This window comes from Polypterus senegalus, chromosome 18, assembly GCF_016835505.1.
Source record: "Polypterus senegalus isolate Bchr_013 chromosome 18, ASM1683550v1, whole genome shotgun sequence".
NCBI classification, from domain to species: Eukaryota; Metazoa; Chordata; class Cladistia; order Polypteriformes; family Polypteridae; genus Polypterus; species Polypterus senegalus.
The window spans coordinates 73,674,546-73,694,365 of NC_053171.1; the positions used below are offsets into that span (position 1 = coordinate 73,674,546).

The window sequence follows — 19,820 nt, forward strand, 5'->3', positions numbered from 1 at the left end:
TGGAGTGTAGTAGGACACAGTTACACACCCACACCCAAACTCTAAGTAATCCTTCCAATGGGGTCAACACTTTGCTTTCACTTCTGACCTCTTGCTCCAAGTTTCATACCCCCTAACACTACCCAGACCCGGATTTCAGCAAATAGATGAATGGATTGCTTGGCCAGCATCCATTTAATTAGTGAGACTCCCACAGCTGTCATGGAGGGGATGGGTGAGTGGGCTGTTATATTTGAGATGAGGTTAATTGTTAACAATAAAAACAAATTTGCCCTTTGCCTTCCGATGCCAGGCATCTATTCCTGTCTGTAGTAGAGAGACGACAGCACAAACTGTAAGTTACGGACTAGCTGCTTGATTTCTGTGTCTGTGTGTTGCTTTCTGAAATTTCTTCCTAAGGTTTTGGCTTTCGGGGATATTTGGAGCCCAATGGGTTGAATTTTTGGGGCGTATGGCTGCAGCTTTGCTCCCCAGTTGCCCCTCATTCCCTTTTCTCCGTCTGCCGCGAAGGTGTATAGCCTGTTGGTGGTGGGGGTGGGGATCCCGACTTATGGACAAAGCCAGTGGCCGGCTGTCCTCTATGTCAAGTGTCACGTGACCAAGCGAAGCTGGCCACCGTGGAGTAATCCGGTGGACGTCCAAATGGACACACTGTCTGGCTTTCTGCCCCTCCGGCCCACAGTCTTCTGGGCACTAAGTCATCCTTGGTGAGTGCGCTTGGCTGTCGAGTCTGATCAAAGGTTCCAGATGGATGAACATTTTAGTCGGACAGGCCCCCTCCTGACCCCCCATACATTTGCTGTGCTCGCTTTGGTTAGCTGAAGGTTCTGGAGAGTTGGAGTCTCCTCCACACACTCACCTGATGACCTAAACATTTTTGTGCAGCAGTAGTGCTCATTGCAGCATGAGACGGGGTTTGCATGGCCACTGCTATCAACATATATGAGTCTTTCTATTCAAACCAGAGGAACGCTTAGCTACTTAATAAACCAAATTACGTAATTCTCCTAAATCCCAAAGTCATGCAGGTCACAATGCTTGGCAAATGAGAGTGAGTTGAATAGTGTGGCTGGTGATGGACTGGCATCCCATCCAAATTCATTCCTGCTTTTCCTCCATTACTGCTAAGTGGGGAGGGCATCACCTACCTATCATGTTTTTAGCAGGACAATGAAATTCCAAAATGGTAGCCAGTAAGGTGTCAAATAATCCATCATCGGTTAATCATTCTCTTATTCATATTGAGGCTCGTGGATACCAGGACATATCCCAGTAGTTGTGGATATGAGACAAGGGTGCCCACTGGCACACACATCCACCAGGCCACACTTGGGTCCACCTAACCTGCATGTTCTTGCAGGATTTGGGAGGATAATCCACACAGAAAACATCTGGGCACTGGATCTGAGCCCAGGATGCTAAATCTGTGATGTGGCAGCAGCAGAAGCACCGCCTACCTTGCTCCCCTCGAACACTCAGTATGGACCTTCAGGTATTGTGGCCCTCAAACTCTTAATTGGTTTCCTTTTGCTCCCCCAGATAAAACCAACTGAAATGAAACAAAACCTCTGGCTGTTTCTTCTATGGGCTGCAGTGTTAAGCGCTACCAGCCACAACAAAGATGGAAAACATGAAGAGATGCCACTGGACGTGTTGGCCCTCACAGAGAGAAACAACGACTTCGCCATGACTCTCTACAAGGAGATCGCCAGCTCTCACGACCACAATATTTTCTTCTCCCCACCTTGCCTGGCATCGGCCTTTGCTATGCTGTCTCTTGGTGCTGGGGGCAAAACGCACAGCCAGATTCTCAAAGCTCTCAATCTTCACCAGCTGAAGGACACTGAGCGGCCATATCTCATCCCAGAACTGTTTCTGAACCTGAAGCGAAACCTCAGCAGCAACCCGGACCTGGTGATCAACCAGGACAGCTCCATCTTTGCCAGCAGTAGCATGGAACTTCAGGAGGGCTTTGTCAATGATACCAAGGAGTATTTTGGTGCAGAAGTCCTGAAGGTCAATTTTTCGGAGTCTCAGAACGCCAAAGCTGAGATCAACCAGTACGTATCCAAAATGACCCAAGGGCGGATCGAGGCACTTCTGGAGAGTGTTGACCCACAGACCAAGCTGATGATGTTGAATTCCATTTTCTTTAAAGGTGAGGATCGTCTGCTGTGGTTTCATTTCATCAAATCTTGTCTCAGTCTGTCCATCATTGTTTTGGATAGCACTTTTCATAGAGGGAAACAGAGTGATGTGACATCAACCCACCATTAGCTGTAGGCCACATTAAGAGCAAGAGATGAAATCACCTCAGATGGAGTACCAGTCCATCACCAGCACACACCAAATTCCTCCAGAGATGCTTATTCCTTAAAATGCCCGTCTTTGGGAGGAAAACAAAAATCAGACTGCTATAACATACAATGTGAACCCTGGTCCACAGGTATGCTTTGTGCTCCACCAGCCCACCCACATGCAATACAAGATGCCTTCAATACGTATGTAGCTGTCGATCAGGACCGAATGAAACTTCTGTAGTTACTGAAGGGTTCACTAATAAATGTCCCTAATCCACTTTATCCATTCAAGGCTGTTATAGAGCCCAAGAGTAATGGGGGGAGGGCACAAACCAGTCCAAGATGGGACCACAGTGAACGCCAGGGGAGTCGCACACCGTGAAACATGTCACAGTGTGCCTGTAATGGTGTGTGGAAGGAGACAAGCAAAACTGTGAAGTTCTCCATGTGAAAGGCTTAATTGGTCAGTGCAGTGTAGGAGAAGAAAGGAATGTGCAATGCGGCTTAGGCTAAATAGAAGGAGCCTCTTAAGTTCAATGATTTAAATGGACTTTCTGTCATCTGAATAGCACTGAGATACCGCCTTTGAGTTTTTGGGTGTGTTGAAAGTCTAGTGACAGATGGGCAGGAGTCTGGTGCATGTAAATCAAAAAAAGCTCCAGTATGTCACTCAGAAGTTCTTAACCACGAGTTAAAGCAAACTCACGATCAAACTCAAACGATGGCTTACTTTCTTTTTTTTCTTGTGTTGTTCTGAGGCTAAACTGGGCTTGCTGCTTTGCATGTCCATCTTTTATTAACAATGTGCCTCTGACGTTACATATCCCGCCCCTCTCACATTGCTCTCACAGTTAGCAATGGGTGTGGTCGCTATTGACAACATGGTGGTGCCCATAAAAATAAAATAAAATATAGGCAATTCTTGCTATCTGGGGGTTTATGTTCCAGAAAATCCATCCATATATGGAAAATAGCATCGATCCTATGGGGAAAATTGGGTTAGGTTCTGATGGGATGTTAAATTAGGGATAGGAGTGACAGGGAGACTTACAAGCAATCTGCTCTCGACACTCAAGGCTTGGTAGACATTCTTGTTAATCTATGGAAACTTTATTATGATGTTTACTTCCTCTCATTTGTCTTCTTAGCACTCTGCCAAAGTCAATCCAAGGACCCCACTAAACCATCCAGTCGGTACTAGCCATGGCCAATGTGTAAAACGAGCAGGGACTTGCACACTTACTGGGGGTTCCTCGTTCGTGGGAAACATTCATGAGCCTCAGTAACCATCACAAATGCACTCAGCGACCTCTTGAGAACGGAAATCCTTTACTGTTTAATAGTCTAACCCAGGGCTGTGGAGTCGGTACATGAAACCTTCGACTCCGACTCCTCAATTTATGGTACAATCAACTCAGATTTTATAATTAGATTCCTACATTTACTGCATTGACTGAAAGTCCACAGCATACAAGATACATGGTGGCTTATCATGGACAACGTCATTCATCTTTTTAGCACCCTAACCCGTTAGTGTTTGGCCTAAAGGCCATATTGATGTCACTGTGGTTTATTAATATTATTTATTAAAGAAGTTACATTAAACAAAAGAAAAAAAAACTTACAAAATTAAAAAAGAAGCTATGTTTTTATTTAAAAGGCTATAGAGAAAGAGTTTAATTGAATTAGTATATGAGAAAGTGGAAATTTTCACACATTACAGTTTATGTTTAGTCTATACCTTTTTTCCCAACTCTGACTCCAGTAACCCAATAATTACTTTTGTCTCCGACTCCATGACCCCACAACTCCATAACTTCACAGCTCTGGAACAAACAAACCCAACATTGTAACTTATGTGAAGGCTGAGTTTACAACCGCTATGGGCAAATGGTTGGAGGAGGATCAAGACGACCAACATATATTTAGGAATTCTTAATCAGATAACGGTGTGGTTGTGGCTTCAAATATGCCCCCCTATCATGAGCGAATATGACGTACCTAAAAGAACTGAGTAATTATGATGTATGGCATCGCTTCCACCCACCCACTATCACTTTGACATTTGTCTTGTTCAGTATTCGTGAGTCCCATTAGCGCATAGCGCGTCCATCGAGAAGCTGTAAATGATTAGCATGTGGGCGCACACAATGGAATTAATGACATGTTGTGTTCCTTAGGTAAATGGAAGCAGCCATTCAATGCAAGCGACACAGAGGAAAGCCGATTCTACGTGAACAAATACAAAGTGGTGAGAGTGCCCATGATGTACAAGAGTGACCGATTCCAGATGGCCTACGACTCCACCCTGAAGCTAGTCATTCTCAAGCTGCCCTACAGAGGAAATGCAGCCATGTTAGTTCTGCTTCCAGAGAAGGATGTGGACCATGACTCCATCGATGAGGAGATCTCAGCTAAACACCTCACGGGATGGCTGAAGAAACTCAAATCAATGTGAGTCTGGTTGAATGTTGAACGGGGAGAGGCTAATGAGGTGGGTACAGGGGGCAGAATGCCAGGCAACAGCTTCAGAAAGGGCACGTTGTAGTGAGTACTGTTCTGGTCCAAGGATGTTGAGCTGGCAACACTCTTGTAGGGTCACTCCTCAATACACCGGTCCACATCACAATTTTCACTGCTGCTTGATGTTACAGCACACAGGACTTGTAGGGTTCTGATTTGGTTGGATTACATTGCGTTTGATGGCCTTCACAAACTCTTTGCTCAAGAAGCCGTAAGTTACACAGATGAAAATAAGAACCCAAATACCAGATGTTGTGGTGGACACATGGCATGGTTCTCTGTTGCTGATAGTCGCGATACTTTCCCCTCATCAAGCACATTCTTTCAGTCGTGAAGGTCAGAAATGTTCATGTTTCAAAGCAAAGCATCAAAGAGTCATTTATTAATAAAGCAAAACTCAACCTCGATACGATGACCAGTGAAGAGAAACTATCATGGTGTAGAGCAATACCAAACATCTGCAGTACAGTTTGGGCCGTGTCATAAAATTTAATTCTGTGAACACAGTTCTTGAGCATTGTGTAAAATGGCTGCGGGGACACAGATTGAGTAGTTTGTCCATCTTCTCAACAAGCGTGGGATAGAAAGGAGACTTGAGGACCTGAAAGGCTATCAAATAAGTAAGCCTCCCCACAACAGGAGAGTGGGACAGTTTTCAGACTTGGCACTATTGAGGTTGGGTGGGCACAATCAATGGAGGATGAGACATAGCAGGGAATAATTGTGTCTGAGTATTATAATAAAAATATCTATCTATCTATCTATCTATCTATCTATCTATCTATCTATCTATCTATCTATCTATCTATCTATCTATCTATCTATCTATCTATCTATCTAATAAAGACTTTGAGGAGGTTTTTGGGGACCCTTTTAATTATCTTCCAAAATACTGTATGTGATGCAGTAGGGAGACCTACCTTTCCCATTTCTTCTAATCTTATGTCCATTTCTGTTCATAGTTCCAGATCTCTGTGCTACCAGTTTTGAGCCACATTTGTGCTTGTGCTTGCCTGGCCTACTTCTTGTGTGCCTCCTTCTGCAGCCCTGAATTGGGTCATATACAGTAAATTTGAGAAAGAAATGGACTTCTCTCTTTTGAATTCAATCCTAGCTTCGACAGAGAATCCAGAAGCTCGTGAAGAACCATGGCCCTTGTTATATTTTTATATTTCCTGACACTGGAATGGCACTTATGACATCAAACCCAACGTGAGTTCAAATACGAGTACCCCAAATGGAAGTGGGGTCCTGTCCTTCAAGTTCCTCCAAGATTAGATCGTTTTGCATGTGGGGATTTTCCTTCTATTGTTCATCTCAGTTACTTCTTATTTCACTTTGCCCTCCTTTGTTGGGGAGGACAGCTTACTGATCACATTCTTCATATTTCTACTGCTAATCACTCATCTCTCCCTTCTCTCACTCTCTTTACCACTGCCTCTACTCATTTACACAAGCATTGTCTTCCTTTCTTCCGACTCTGGCTCGAATCATGTGTGGCAGGCAGCTCCTTTTTCTGTTACACCCTCGAGCACTTCTGGTGTTCTGAAGCTGTACAGTAGCTTGGAAGCACTTCCAAGTGAGGCGAGACCCTACAAAGTTGGGCTCCCCAGTCCCTGGTGGCACCCAAGAACTCCAGTTCCCCTTGATGCCCTGTGGGAGACCATGCTGCTGGTGCAGCTCAGGAGGGTTGCCATCTAGCAGTCCAGGGCAGACAAGCCCTGTGCATCCTGTCCCATCTTGAGGGCATCCCAGCCAGGTAAGGATGCTGGCTGTCCCTCATGATAGATAGATAGATAGATAGATCCCTCTACTGGTGTAAAGTACAAAGGCTCAGCTGTATCCAGAGCTTGCTTCACACTCCATGTAGAACTTGGCACCAAATCGTGCCCATTTGGATATGATGTACTGTAAACACGACAGCCTTCCCTTGTAACCCATAAGACTTTCACCAATTCTTATGTCACAATCAGGAACATACACCTTCCACATATTTTTGATGATTGCTTGACACACATCCCAGGTGTAAAGCAGGTATTTAATAGTTATCATGGGTTGATAAGTGAAAAATGACACTGACCCATAGCTTGGGTCTCTAACTTTGTGGACCAGTACCATCTCTAGACTGGTTTATTCCACCATGCACAAGAAGTATCAGGAGACTGAAAAGCATTGGCGTGTCATCTGCCAAAACAAGCAAGTGGTTTACATTTATTTTTACGATACTGCTCAACATAGCGGTTTGTTTCAACAATTCTTTCCTCCACCAAATCATCATCAACTAATTGTAACTATTTCAGATAAACATGATCAACAGACATATTTAGTTGAATGTTATCTGTAAATAGAAAATGAGGAGGTGCAGGAATGTCAGCGCCAAACACGACCATCACTGAATCTCTCAAACAGATTTCGATTTCACTGTCAACGTCCAATGGCTAATTCACATCATCATCACTAACACTTGATTCGAACAATGGTTCAGTTTCAGTTTGATCTAAAACTAGCTTGAATAAGGCCCTTAACCTGAAAATCGCTCTAGAGGCACGCTATACAATGATCAACCCTGCTCTGTGACCCCCAAAGGTCACGTAAAAAGACAATTCCCCTGGGTGGATGAATAAAGTACAGTGGAATCTTGGATTGCAAGTAACTTGGTTTACGAGTGTTTTGCAAGACGAGCTAAAATTTGTAATAAATTTTGATTTGATAAACGAGCGATGTCTTGCAATATGAGTAGTATGTATACGCTTTGTCTGCCAAGAGCCACGTGATCACAGCTGAGCTGATGGTTCTTCTCTCTCTCGCTGTGGGATTGTGGGTAATCGCCTCCCATTCTCCATCTGAGTCAGTGTGCCTCACTCGTATAGTCAACATCTGTACGAGCGTATAGTGTTTACTGTAGCATGGTGACCACATGTGTGTGTTGTAATGTGCGAGTCCCTGCCTTGCACCCCAAAACACGAAGCTGAGTCTCAGGATTTTAGCGACACCAGCTTTTTTCAGCTTTAAATAGGAATAGCACGGTTATTTATTGTAGAGGGATCTGCCATGAACTATACACAGACACAGCAGTCAGGCAGGGTCAGGCCAAGTTATACTGTGCCCTGCACATTTATAATGTTCCTGTATTACCCATCAATGGCAGGCGCTTACAGCATGTCTGCGATCTTTTCGGATTCGCTTTTACGGCGAATTGCTACAGCGATGGGAGCCTGCGGTTGCTTCGGGATGCTCTTCTGCCTGTAGTCCCTTTGGGTGGAATCCCACAAGAGTTTAGAAACTCACTCACACCAGCCATGATTCATTTCAAAGGTAAAGTGCAGGTTAATTTATTTTATGTATTTGTACTTTATATTTTGTATTAATCATTTTTATATGAATAGTTTTGGGTTATGGAATGAATCATCTGAGTTTCCATTATTTCTTATGGGGAAATTCGCTTTGATATACAAGTGCTTTGGATTACAAGCATGTTTCTGGAACAAATTATACTGTATATAACTGTATATAAATTCAGTTCAGTTCAATTTATTTATTGCCGCTGTGCTTTTTGTTTGAAGGCTCCACCCTTCTCATAAATATTGATGAGTTACCATAAAGTGGCAGAACGCATAGAAATATTCATGATTTTTTTGCAGGATGATGCTATCTCATCCATTAGAAGGCAGCAGAATAACATCCCAAGGGTTACTCAGAAAGGATCATTATTAGACATGCAGAGTGTGACTTTGGAATGCCTGCATTTATTGAGTGGCTGAATGCATGTAAATACTCCTGATTTTAAGCAGCATTATATTATTTAAGCCACTAGATAAAGTTCTGTCATGGGAGATATTTGGGCTTAACACTGTAAAGTAGATCATTACATGTCACGCCGAGTCTGACTCGGGAATTGCCGTATTTGTACAGAATTCCGAGCCCAAGTCAACATTGAGTGTTAACACCAAGGAGGTTAATAACGACATCAAGTTGATCTTTTACCTCCCTTTTCATTTGCCAGTCTAACGTCACTGTCACACTCTTCATGAATCGATACTAAAGCTCAAGTCCAGCAGCTTTTCGCTATTTAAATTTCCCTTCTTTGTTTTTACTAAAATTTCACACGTTATTTTCCTCTATACCAGGGCCAGACACGCACTGTGTTGTGAACTTTGACTATTGTGGATTTTTAGTGCACGATTTAATGGAGAAAAGGAAATCGAAATTGCTAATTCCACATAAAATTACTTACCTCTTTCAAATGTAAGTTCCCAGCAGGTCACCCTGGAAGCCTGACATTTACTTTAAAATTATTTCAGAGAGGACACCAAAAGCAAATTAATTGGCCAATGTGAACATCCCAAGACTAAACTCAGAAGTTCATACATCTTCTCTGGATACGTTTTAAGGCAAAACGGTGGGGACTGTTGGGCATTTCACTGTCTGAAAGTTCTCCTTTTTATTTTGGCAGAAAACTGGAGGTCTTCCTCCCTCGGTTCAAGCTGGAGCAGTCCTACAAAATGCACAAAATTCTGCCCCGCCTCGGGATTACGGATGTGTTCACCGAATTGGCCGACCTGTCCCATATCGCCGACAACAGGCACCTGAAAGTGTCCGAGGTCAGTTGGGATCATGTGATGTTTTCTATGCATTCTTTTCAGGTTGAGAGCTGATTGGTTTAACTGATGTTATGGTAAATACTGAAAAAAAAGAAGAAGAAGAGGACTACGACAGACAGAAGGTTAGAGAACGGTTGAAGGAACTCCAGGAAATTAAACGCTTTATCATACGTAATCTCAATTTTTGCGTGGCTTGGTCTTAACACCGTATTTAAGTGATGTATATGGCACCGTTTAGAACGTGTTCAGACACCTTCACATTGTTCACATTTTGTTACGGTGCAGATTTGTACTAAAATTGCTTTAATTAATTTTTTCCCATTCAACACCCTGGAATGACAAAGCAAGAATAGGAGTTTAGAGATTTCTGTCAGTTTATCCATCCATTTTCCAACCCGCTGAATTCGAACACAGGGGTCTGCTGGAGCCAATCCCAGCCAACACAGGGCACAAGGTAAGAACCAATCCTGGGCAGGGTGCCAACCCACCACAGGACACACACAAACACCAAGCACACACTAGGGCCAATTTAGAATCACCAATCCACCATGTCTTTGGACTGTGGGAGGAAACCCACGCAGACACGGGGAGAACATGCAAACTCCACACAGGAGGACCCGGAAGCGAACCTGGGTCTCCTAACTGCGAGGCAGCAGCACTACCACTGCGCCACCCCTCTGTCAGTTTATTATGAATACAAAATGAAATTTTCCAATGACACAAATATTTAGACCTCTTTCTAAGACATATCAAATATGGCTCAGGTGCAACTCATTCTATTGATTATCACTGTGATGTTTCTACACCTGAGCCTCCCTGTGGTCAACTCAATTCATTCCTAGCCTGGAGAAGGTCCCACAGATGAGAAAAAACCAAAGGAATTGCCTGCAGAGCTGAGAGACAGAATGGCATTGAGGCACAGATATGGAGAAGGCTACAAACAAATGTCTGCACCACTGAAGATCCCTAACAGCATAGTGCCCTCCAGAATTCTTAAATGGAAGAAGTTTGGAAGAACAACCACAACACTTCTGGGAGTTGGGCTGCTTGGCCAGACTGAATATTTGAGGGAGAAGGACCTTGGTAAGAGAGGTGACCAAGAACCTGTGTGGAGCTGGAAGAAAGCTTCTCAAGGACAAACATCACTACAGCACTCCACTGATCTGTCAGAGTGACCACATGAAGCATGAAAGCCCACATGGAGTTTGCAGAAGTCATCTATGGACTCTCAGCCTGTGAGAAACATGATTCTCTGGTCTGAGAAGACCAGAATCAAACAGTTTGAACTCAGTTCTAAACGTCATGTCTGGAGGAGACCAGGCACTGCTCATGACCTGTGCAATACCATTCCTACAGTGAAGCATGGTGATGGCAGCATCAGGGTTTAGGAGATGTGTCAGGGTTTATGGAATGGTGGAGCAAAGTACAGAGATATTCTTAATGAAATCCTGCTTCAGAATGCTCTGGACCTTAGACTTTGGCCCAGTCTGAGGTCCAATCAGAGGTTTTAAAGTGGTTTAATGGAAAAACTCTGGGAAGATCCTTGAGTAGCATCAAACCTGAGATGACTCCTGGCTAGAACTGCTGCCGAAGTGCTCAGTTTTTATTTTTGTTTTCACTTTGTCATTCTGGGGTGTTAAGTGTTTCTTCATGGTGAAAAAATGAATTTCAGTGATTGCAACACAATGCTGCCACATCACAAAATGAGAAGCAATTTGAAGGTTCTGAAGACTTTCCAATGAGCCTGATTGAGGTGTTGTGTTGTGTGTACTCTGCATACATCAGTATAATAAAATGCTACTGGCTATGTGTGTGTATATGTGTGTGCCCTGTCCCTCTGAGCAATCTGATTGGTCAATTTGGCTTTATTCTGATTGGTCAGTTTCACTGTGGTTGCTGTGTCAAACATGATTGAGATAGGAGATGCTGGACAAGTGAGGTTTGCACACAAGGGGATACCAAAGAAAGATGTACGGCGAACGCTGAGGGTACATGTAAGACAAGAGTTATCAAATATTTGAAAATGTACTCTATTAGCTGTCATCGACTGGTGACGTGCTGCAGCCAGTGACAACAACAGACCTAGAAATACTACAAATGTTAACAACTGTGCAGATGTAACAGACCAACATGGCCTTGTGGACAGAAGTCTGCAGAGCCATCTGCTGACAAAAGAGTGTAATAGCAGCCTGGAAAAACCTATAAGCTCAGGTAACGTAACACCCCAACATCACCCAACGCCTGTCAAATCATTAAGATCAGGGTTCTGGAAGGATTATCTCACTCAGAAGGCATTATGTGATCTACGGGCTGTAGTTTGACCTACCTTTCTGCTGGTGGTCTTTCATGATTCTGTCCCCTTTTATAGGACTGCCACCTGCTGGTTTTCTGTGGTAGGACAGCCTACCTTACTAGCCTAGAATGGCTGTCAGAGACCCCCTCCTTGCAATGCTACTGAGGCCTTGCCCAAATAATGTAAAAAATCCAAGGTGCCAGACTCACAGCCCCTGCCAGTCCTCTGTTGTCAATGATACAGTATTTATTGGTTTTTTGGGAAGTTTTTTTTTTTAAATAGACAAATTGGTGAGAAACTTTACTGCATTTCAGCAGTCTACATTGCATGTAGCTGCCCCACAGACCCAGTGTCTTGTATACAAATTTCGTGCCCAGACTTCATCTGTTTGGAATCTGCATATTCTCTGCATGTCTCCCTGGATTTCCTTTACGTTCCCCAAATGTGCGCTCATTTGATTATTCAGGGACTCTAAATTTCAGCATGGGTTTTCCTCTACAAAACGTGCCTGTTAAGGTCATTGACGATTCCAAACTGGCACCATGTGAGTGAGTTTACCCCCTGATGCACTGGTGGCCCCTTCTGGTTTAGTGTCTGATAACTCTCTGTGACCCAGAGCTGGAATTAGTGTGTTTGACAGAGCTATAGCTAATAAATGGTGTTACAGCAAAGTCATTCTCGATGCTTTTGCTCCAGAGGAAGGCTTGAATGTCCCCTCAGTTAACTTAAGCCCCACTGTTGGAGAAGAACCAGAGACTGGAATTCTGGCTGTACCTCCATGTGTGTCTTCCTTGAGTGAGGCTTACTTTGCTTGAGGTTTGCCATTACTCCACCAAGTGGACAAGAGGGGTCTTCACCAAGCCACTGATTCAAATGTTTGGGTGTTGGAAGGACATCATAAACAATCTGCTAGTCTTCCCTCCTTGCTTTTCCCATAAATCTTTCCAGTTGACTTTTCTTTTCTCAATGAATTCTCACCTTCTCCACAGTCCCAACTTTGCCTGAGCCACTGCTCTTGCATACCCCATTTTCCCCCCACCCCCTGTCGCTGTACCTCCTCCACCATCAAGACTCACCTTTGCCTTTGTGTTGCCTTTTTCCCCCTGTGAAAAGACCTCCTCTTCCAAAGTGCACCTGACCCACAATTGTCTGAAAATCTGAGTGCTGGTTTTCTCTGCTTAATGGACTCTGCTGAACGCCACTTCCTCCTTGGTCCTGGGTGCAATATCCTTGTGACCACTATCACGGGATTCTGAAAGTATCATCTCAAGCCTCACCTTGACATATGTGACCTCTTCTGTCAATCCCACAGGCAACTCCAAAGCCCCTTTGCCATACTCCTTAGAAATCTGTGTAGGTCCACCCACTTCTCAATAAAGGGACTGACTGTTCATCTCCACATCTTTTCAACATGAGCAATGGAAACATCAAAGACAGCCAGGGAACACAACACCCAAAGAAGAAAACCAAACTGAAGGCACCACAACTTGAAGTTCCTTTGAAGCAAAGTTTTAAGTGCTCTCTGATGATTTCTCCCATAAATAGGTCCATTTGATATTTATCAGTGAGGTTTACACCATACCAACGCTCCAGTCTTTTAACTAGCCTTTCTGATACAGTAGGAACCATCTTCCCTTCTGCACGGAACTTATGGTCCACCAGGCCTTCCTTGACTATAGGCCATCTGAACTCCATTCTCTGCTTTCATTTCAGGTTATCCACAAATCAGCCCTGGAGGTAGACGAGAGAGGGACAGAGGCGGCCAGCGCCACGGCAACCGGCATCACTGGATACTCCCTGCCCCCCACCTTCAAGGTGGACCGACCTTTCCTCTTCTTGATTTACCACGAAATCACCAACTGCTTGCTGTTTATGGGCCGAGTTGTTGACCCCACGGAGAAGTGAGCTGCGTGTTTGGGTCCTCAAGGTTTTTGCTCTGAATCGATTAAGATGATAATTAAATTTTTTAAGATGTAGCTTCCTGTCAGTGAGGAAGACTTGATTGGTATGAGTACCCAGGCAATTAGAACTGTAATGGAAAGAATTAAGTAATGATCATCAGTCAGGCCACCAATGTTGTTCGCTGTAGTCGACCTTCTGTGCTTGTAATCTTCTATGCCTGGTCTTACTTTAATGATGTAGGAATGCGTCCATTTAACAAAAACACAAATAAAGTGATTTTACATCTCTGTCAGCAGGCTACTCTTTCTAACTACTAAAAAGTGTTAAGTGTGTCTGAGTCTGGTACATACATCAGTATGAGTTCCATAGTGGAGATGAAACTGACTTGCTGGGGTCAATGCTAGTGGTGCCATTGCATTTTGGGTATATCACATACAGAATATTCAGAAACAACTGGAAATGTCTGATGATCTGTTCAACTTGCATATCGAAAATGGTGATGTCAACTGGACAGCATCAATGGCCCCCTTCCATAATGCTTGACTGCTCAACGCTCGGCCATGATGATGGACTTCATACTTTTCTGTAGTAGTCTAGAGGTTTCCAGCATGTTTGTAGGAAGTCCCTTGGCCCTAGAAGAAGATTACAGCTCTTTCCAAAGGTCTTTAATTGGGATTGAGATCAGGACCCCATGATGGGACAATCCATTTACTCTTTTGTGTATTTTGGATCCTGGACTCTTATCTCTGCCCTACATCTCATTTTCCATAACGTCCTGCTAACACTCAGATTTTATGATCACATCAATATGTAGAAGAGTTAGGGTTAGGGTAATCTAGTATCAGCCGGCAAAGCAGCCCCACATGCTTAGGGACCCTTAACCATATTTGACTGTAGGTCCAAAGCGGTCCTTCTTCTAAGCTTCATCATCTCACTGGTCTGAAGAGCTCCGGTTTTGTTTCATCATTCTCAGAAGGATTTTGGTTTCCTTCACTGTGTCATTTTTTTATGTTTGGAGGGTCCTCCTTTGCCTTTGTCCATAAAGCCTTTCTCAGTTTAGTGTGTGAAATGTCAGACCAGTTGAGCCGCTCATTCTAGATTGGCTGCAGGAATGATTCATGTAATGAGCTTTCCACATTTGACACCAACTTACCAAGACCCACCATGTCTTCGGAGCTTCTTGACAGTTCCATGAAAAGCAAGCCTGCTTGGTAACATTAAGGCCTGTGCTGGGCACTGGAGATGGCCGGTTGGTGTCTTTTTGGTAAGAATAGTTTTCTCTGATGGTCTCATCAATAAATGGGCAATAAAAGAGAGTTTCTGAAGCATTTAGGCCATCATTCATTGGTTAATTTGTGTCATGTGACTACTTGCCAGCAATTGTAGGTCAGTTGAATTTTCAGTAGATTCCAGTTGCAAACCTCCAGAGATACATTCCATTGAGGAGGCTGTCCTTTTATATTATACATCAGAGATGACGCCTGGTTACCCAATGGATAAGATTAGAGTTATTTTACTCAAGTCACATAAACCAAATAACAGACCTCTGCAATCCAATTGGCTGTCCAGCGGAGCTACTGAATCATGAAGCTGCAGAGGTCTGTAGCTAAACCCATCTCCAAATTTTACTACATTAATAGCTGAGTTCTACTAATCAAAGTGGCTTGAATTGTTGAAATGGACTTCCTAATGACTTGAAGTGTAAACTGGGGTGCAACCTCAGCAGGTCAGAGCTCATCATACTGCCCCCTACAGGTTTTTCGTTAACGGTAGCAGCTTTCGGTGGTCTGAAACAGACATTAATATGTGTGTTTGAGAGGCAGCGTTGTTTTTATTATATTTATATATATATTTGAGGCTACCTAAAATTTTTATTTTCCCCTGTGAGCGAGTAAATTATCATTCCTTCTTCTATCCATTCATAACACATACTTACTTTTGTCATTTCACAGACTTTTCAGCCCTTTTTCCACCATGCCAGTCTCCGTTTCTAGATACAGATCAGAATATCCCCCTCATATCCTGACGCTGTGCCATTTCCCAACATTCTTACACTACTCACAGCCCACTGTGGCCAATGACCCAAAAACCTAGCAGGAATTGTTTTAGATTTACTGTTAAGTAAGCCAGCGTCTCGAAGAAGACCTCTGGGAACTGGCTTATGTGCTGGCGAGCGTTATAGTATTGCACTCATTTCATTGGTGTAGATCTTGAGAAATGAGGGGCTTGCTTTTAGCTTTTACACTTTTTTTTTGGTTAATGAATAATCACGCATTGGTGCACTGCCAGTTTCAGCTAATCCAACGAGTCTGAGTGACAGCGTCTCACAGCGGAAAGTTCTACCAATTTAATGGCGAGATGGGAGAACAGCACGGTGACGCACTTTACACTGTGCACCTCACGGCTGATGCCACATACTTTCACACAGATGTCTGCATCCTAAAAACATGGTGGGCAGACACAAGCTCAGTGCGAGTTGTGTGTGAGGCAGCTCTGCCCTAACAGGTAAGATGTGGGACTGAGGACTGGTAGAAATGCACTATATTAGAGCACCCCACTGCTGTGACCACAGATACCGGTAGATAGATAGACAGGGAAGGCACCATAGAATTGATTTATAGATAGATAGATAGATAGATAGATATCAAAGGCTCTATAAAACACAGGTAGATAGATAGATAGATACATAGAAAGAAAGTAAATGGACACTAGGTGGCACTGTTGCCCACCATTTTCCAACAGACAGTACACAGGACACTGGACAAAATCACCAAGAAGATATTTATTTTCTTTCTTCTTCTTTGTGTTGTGCCCCAAAGTACCTCCACCACCATTAACAGCAATAAATGAACACAGTAAATCACTAAATTCTTCTTCACACCTCCCAGCAAGCTCTGTCACACTCCCTCCCAACTCTGGCTCACTTTCTGGGTCTCCACCTGTTCTTTATATGGTTTTTGACCCGGAAGTGCTCCTGCATTTCTTCCCACATGACTTTCCGGCACTTCCGGGTCAGATGGAGAATCTCAAGTCTTTAAACAGCCCAGAAGTACAGTGGGGCTTCCGTCCTTATGACTTTCAAGCACTTCCGGGCTGCAAGGGAAGCATGACTCCCCAGGTTCTTTCATAGCTCCCCCCTGGTGGCACCCATGGCTGAGAAACCGGACTCCAAGTCCCAGGATGCCCTGCGGGAATCCGGGGCACCGCTACACTCCAGGGGAGCTGTGATCTAGTATTTTGGGGGAGGCAGTGTCCTGAAAAAGCTGCCTTCCCCCATCCTTCCATCAAAGGGGCATCTTGGCCGGGATGAGCTGCCATGCCGTCCGCCTCAATAGATAGATAGATATGAAAGGCACAATATGATAGATAGATAGATAGATAGATAGATAGATAGATAGATAGATAGATATGAAAGGCACAATATGATAGATAGATAGATAGATAGATAGATAGATAGATAGATAGATAGATATGAAAGGCACTATATGATAGATAGATAGATAGATAGATAGATAGATAGATAGATAGATAGATAGATAGATAGATGTGAAAGGCACTATACGATAGATAGATAGATAGATAGATAGATAGATAGATAGATAGATAGATAGATAGATAGATAGATAGATAGGAAAGGCACTATATGATAGATAGATAGATATGAAAGGCACTATATGATAGATAGATAGAGAGATAGATATGAAAGGCACTATATGATAGATAGATAGTGTGATAATAATGCAACACGGACATCATAAAGATTTGGTGCAGCCACCCGTATATTGTTTTCCCGGCTGCCAAAGTTACGTTTATGAAGCACGATGTGTATAGAACAGAGTCCAAAACAGAACTGATCATTACAGACAAAGATGGAGGCTTTAAAGGCCTGCAAGGGAAGTGACATCAGCAAAGGGGCCGGCGCCGGAAGTGATGTCTTCTGAGTGTCAGAACTTTGCAGGATTTCCTGGGAAAGGTCAGTAGGGAACTGAGAAAGACAGTCTGCATACTCTGCTGTCCCCTGGTCGGATGTTTTATTACAATTACTCAGGCCCTTTTAGCTGCCTCCTACTCACATGTGTGTGGCAATAGATAGATGGATAGATAAGAAAGGCACTATATAGTAGATAGATAGATAGATAGATAGATAGATAGATAGATAGATAGATAGATAGATAGGAAAGGCACTATATAACAGATAGATAGATAGATAGATAGATAGATAGATAGATAGATAGATAGATAGATAGATAGGAAAGGCACTATATAATAGATAGGTGGCACTGTTGCCCACCATTTTCCAACAGACAGTACACAGGACACTGGACAAAATCACCAAGAAGATATTTATTTTCTTTCTTCTTCTTTGTGTTGTGCCCCAAAGTACCTCCACCACCATTAACAGCAATAAATGAACACAGTAAATCACTAAATTCTTCTTCACACCTCCCAGCAAGCTCTGTCACACTCCCTCCCAACTCTGGCTCACTTTCTGGGTCTCCACCTGTTCTTTATATGGTTTTTGACCCGGAAGTGCTCCTGCATTTCTTCCCACATGACTTTCCGGCACTTCCGGGTCAGATGGAGAATCTCAAGTCTTTAAACAGCCCAGAAGTACAGTGGGGCTTCCGTCCTTATGACTTTCAAGCACTTCCGGGCTGCAAGGGAAGCATGACTCCCCAGGTTCTTTCATAGCTCCCCCCTGGTGGCACCCATGGCTGAGAAACCGGACTCCAAGTCCCAGGATGCCCTGCGGGAATCCGGGGCACCGCTACACTCCAGGGGAGCTGTGATCTAGTATTTTGGGGGAGGCAGTGTCCTGAAAAAGCTGCCTTCCCCCATCCTTCCATCAAAGGGGCATCTTGGCCGGGATGAGCTGCCATGCCGTCCGCCTCAATAGATAGATAGATATGAAAGGCACAATATGATAGATAGATAGATAGATAGATAGATAGATAGATAGATAGATAGATAGATAGATAGATATGAAAGGCACAATATGATAGATAGATAGATAGATAGATAGATAGATAGATAGATGTGAAAGGCACTATACGATAGATAGATAGATAGATAGATAGATAGATAGATAGATAGATATGAAAGGCACAATATGATAGATAGATAGATAGATAGATAGATAGATAGATAGATAGATAGATAGATAGATAGATAGGAAAGGCACTATATGATAGATAGATAGATAGATAGATAGATAGATAGGAAAGGCACTATATGATAGATAGATAGATAGATAGATAGATAGATAGATAGATAGATAGATAGATATGAAAGGCACTATATGATAGATAGATAGATAGATAGATAGATGGATAGATAGATAGATAGATAGGAAAGGCACTATATGATAGATAGATAGATAGATAGATAGATAGATAGATAGATAGATAGATGTGAAAGGCACTATATGATAGATAGATGGATAGATAGATAGATAGATAGGAAAGGCACTATATGATAGATAGATAGAGAGATAGATATGAAAGGCACTATATGATAGATAGATAGTGTGATAATAATGCAACACGGACATCATAAAGATTTGGTGCAGCCACCCGTATATTGTTTTCCCGGCTGCCAAAGTTACGTTTATGAAGCACGATGTGTATAGAACAGAGTCCAAAACAGAACTGATCATTACAGACAAAGATGGAGGCTTTAAAGGCCTGCAAGGGAAGTGACATCAGCAAAGGGGCCGGCGCCGGAAGTGATGTCTTCTGAGTGTCAGAACTTTGCAGGATTTCCTGGGAAAGGTCAGTAGGGAACTGAGAAAGACAGTCTGCATACTCTGCTGTCCCCTGGTCGGATGTTTTATTACAATTACTCAGGCCCTTTTAGCTGCCTCCTACTCACATGTGTGTGGCAATAGATAGATGGATAGATAAGAAAGGCACTATATAGTAGATAGATAGATAGATAGATAGATAGATAGATAGATAGATAGATAGATAGATAGATAGATAGATAGATAGATAGGAAAGGCACTATATAATAGATAGATAGATAGATAGATAGATAGATAGATAGATAGATAGATAGATAGATAGATAGATAGATAGGAAAGGCACTATATAACAGATAGATAGATAGGAAAGGCACTATATGATAGATAGGCCCCCAACACCTAATACTTGGTTGTGCCACCTTCAGCTGCAACAACTTCAATCAAACCCTAAATCAGGC

General features: G+C 43.1%; 1 protein-coding gene across 1 annotated transcript; it reads left to right on the forward strand.

Annotated features, from left to right (window-relative positions):
* Positions 1 to 274: 274 nt before the first annotated feature.
* Positions 275 to 13,911, forward strand: LOC120518833 (protein Z-dependent protease inhibitor-like). Its single transcript, XM_039741825.1, has 5 exons — positions 275 to 334; positions 1,540 to 2,158; positions 4,481 to 4,754; positions 9,277 to 9,424; positions 13,431 to 13,911. The coding sequence occupies exons 2-5, from the start codon at positions 1,555 to 1,557 to the stop codon at positions 13,620 to 13,622; spliced, it is 1,218 nt and encodes a 405-aa protein (XP_039597759.1). The 5' UTR covers positions 275 to 334; positions 1,540 to 1,554; the 3' UTR covers positions 13,623 to 13,911.
* Positions 13,912 to 19,820: the final 5,909 nt, after the last annotated feature.

Coding starts and splice junctions, on each gene's coding strand:
- LOC120518833 (XM_039741825.1), top strand. CDS start 1,555: ATGAAACAAAACCTCTGGCTGTTTCTTCTATGGGCTGCAGTGTTAAGC. Junction 2,159..4,480: donor GAATTCCATTTTCTTTAAAG/GTGAGGATCGTC, acceptor TGTGTTCCTTAG/GTAAATGGAAGCAGCCATTC. Junction 9,425..13,430: donor GGCACCTGAAAGTGTCCGAG/GTCAGTTGGGAT, acceptor CTTTCATTTCAG/GTTATCCACAAATCAGCCCT.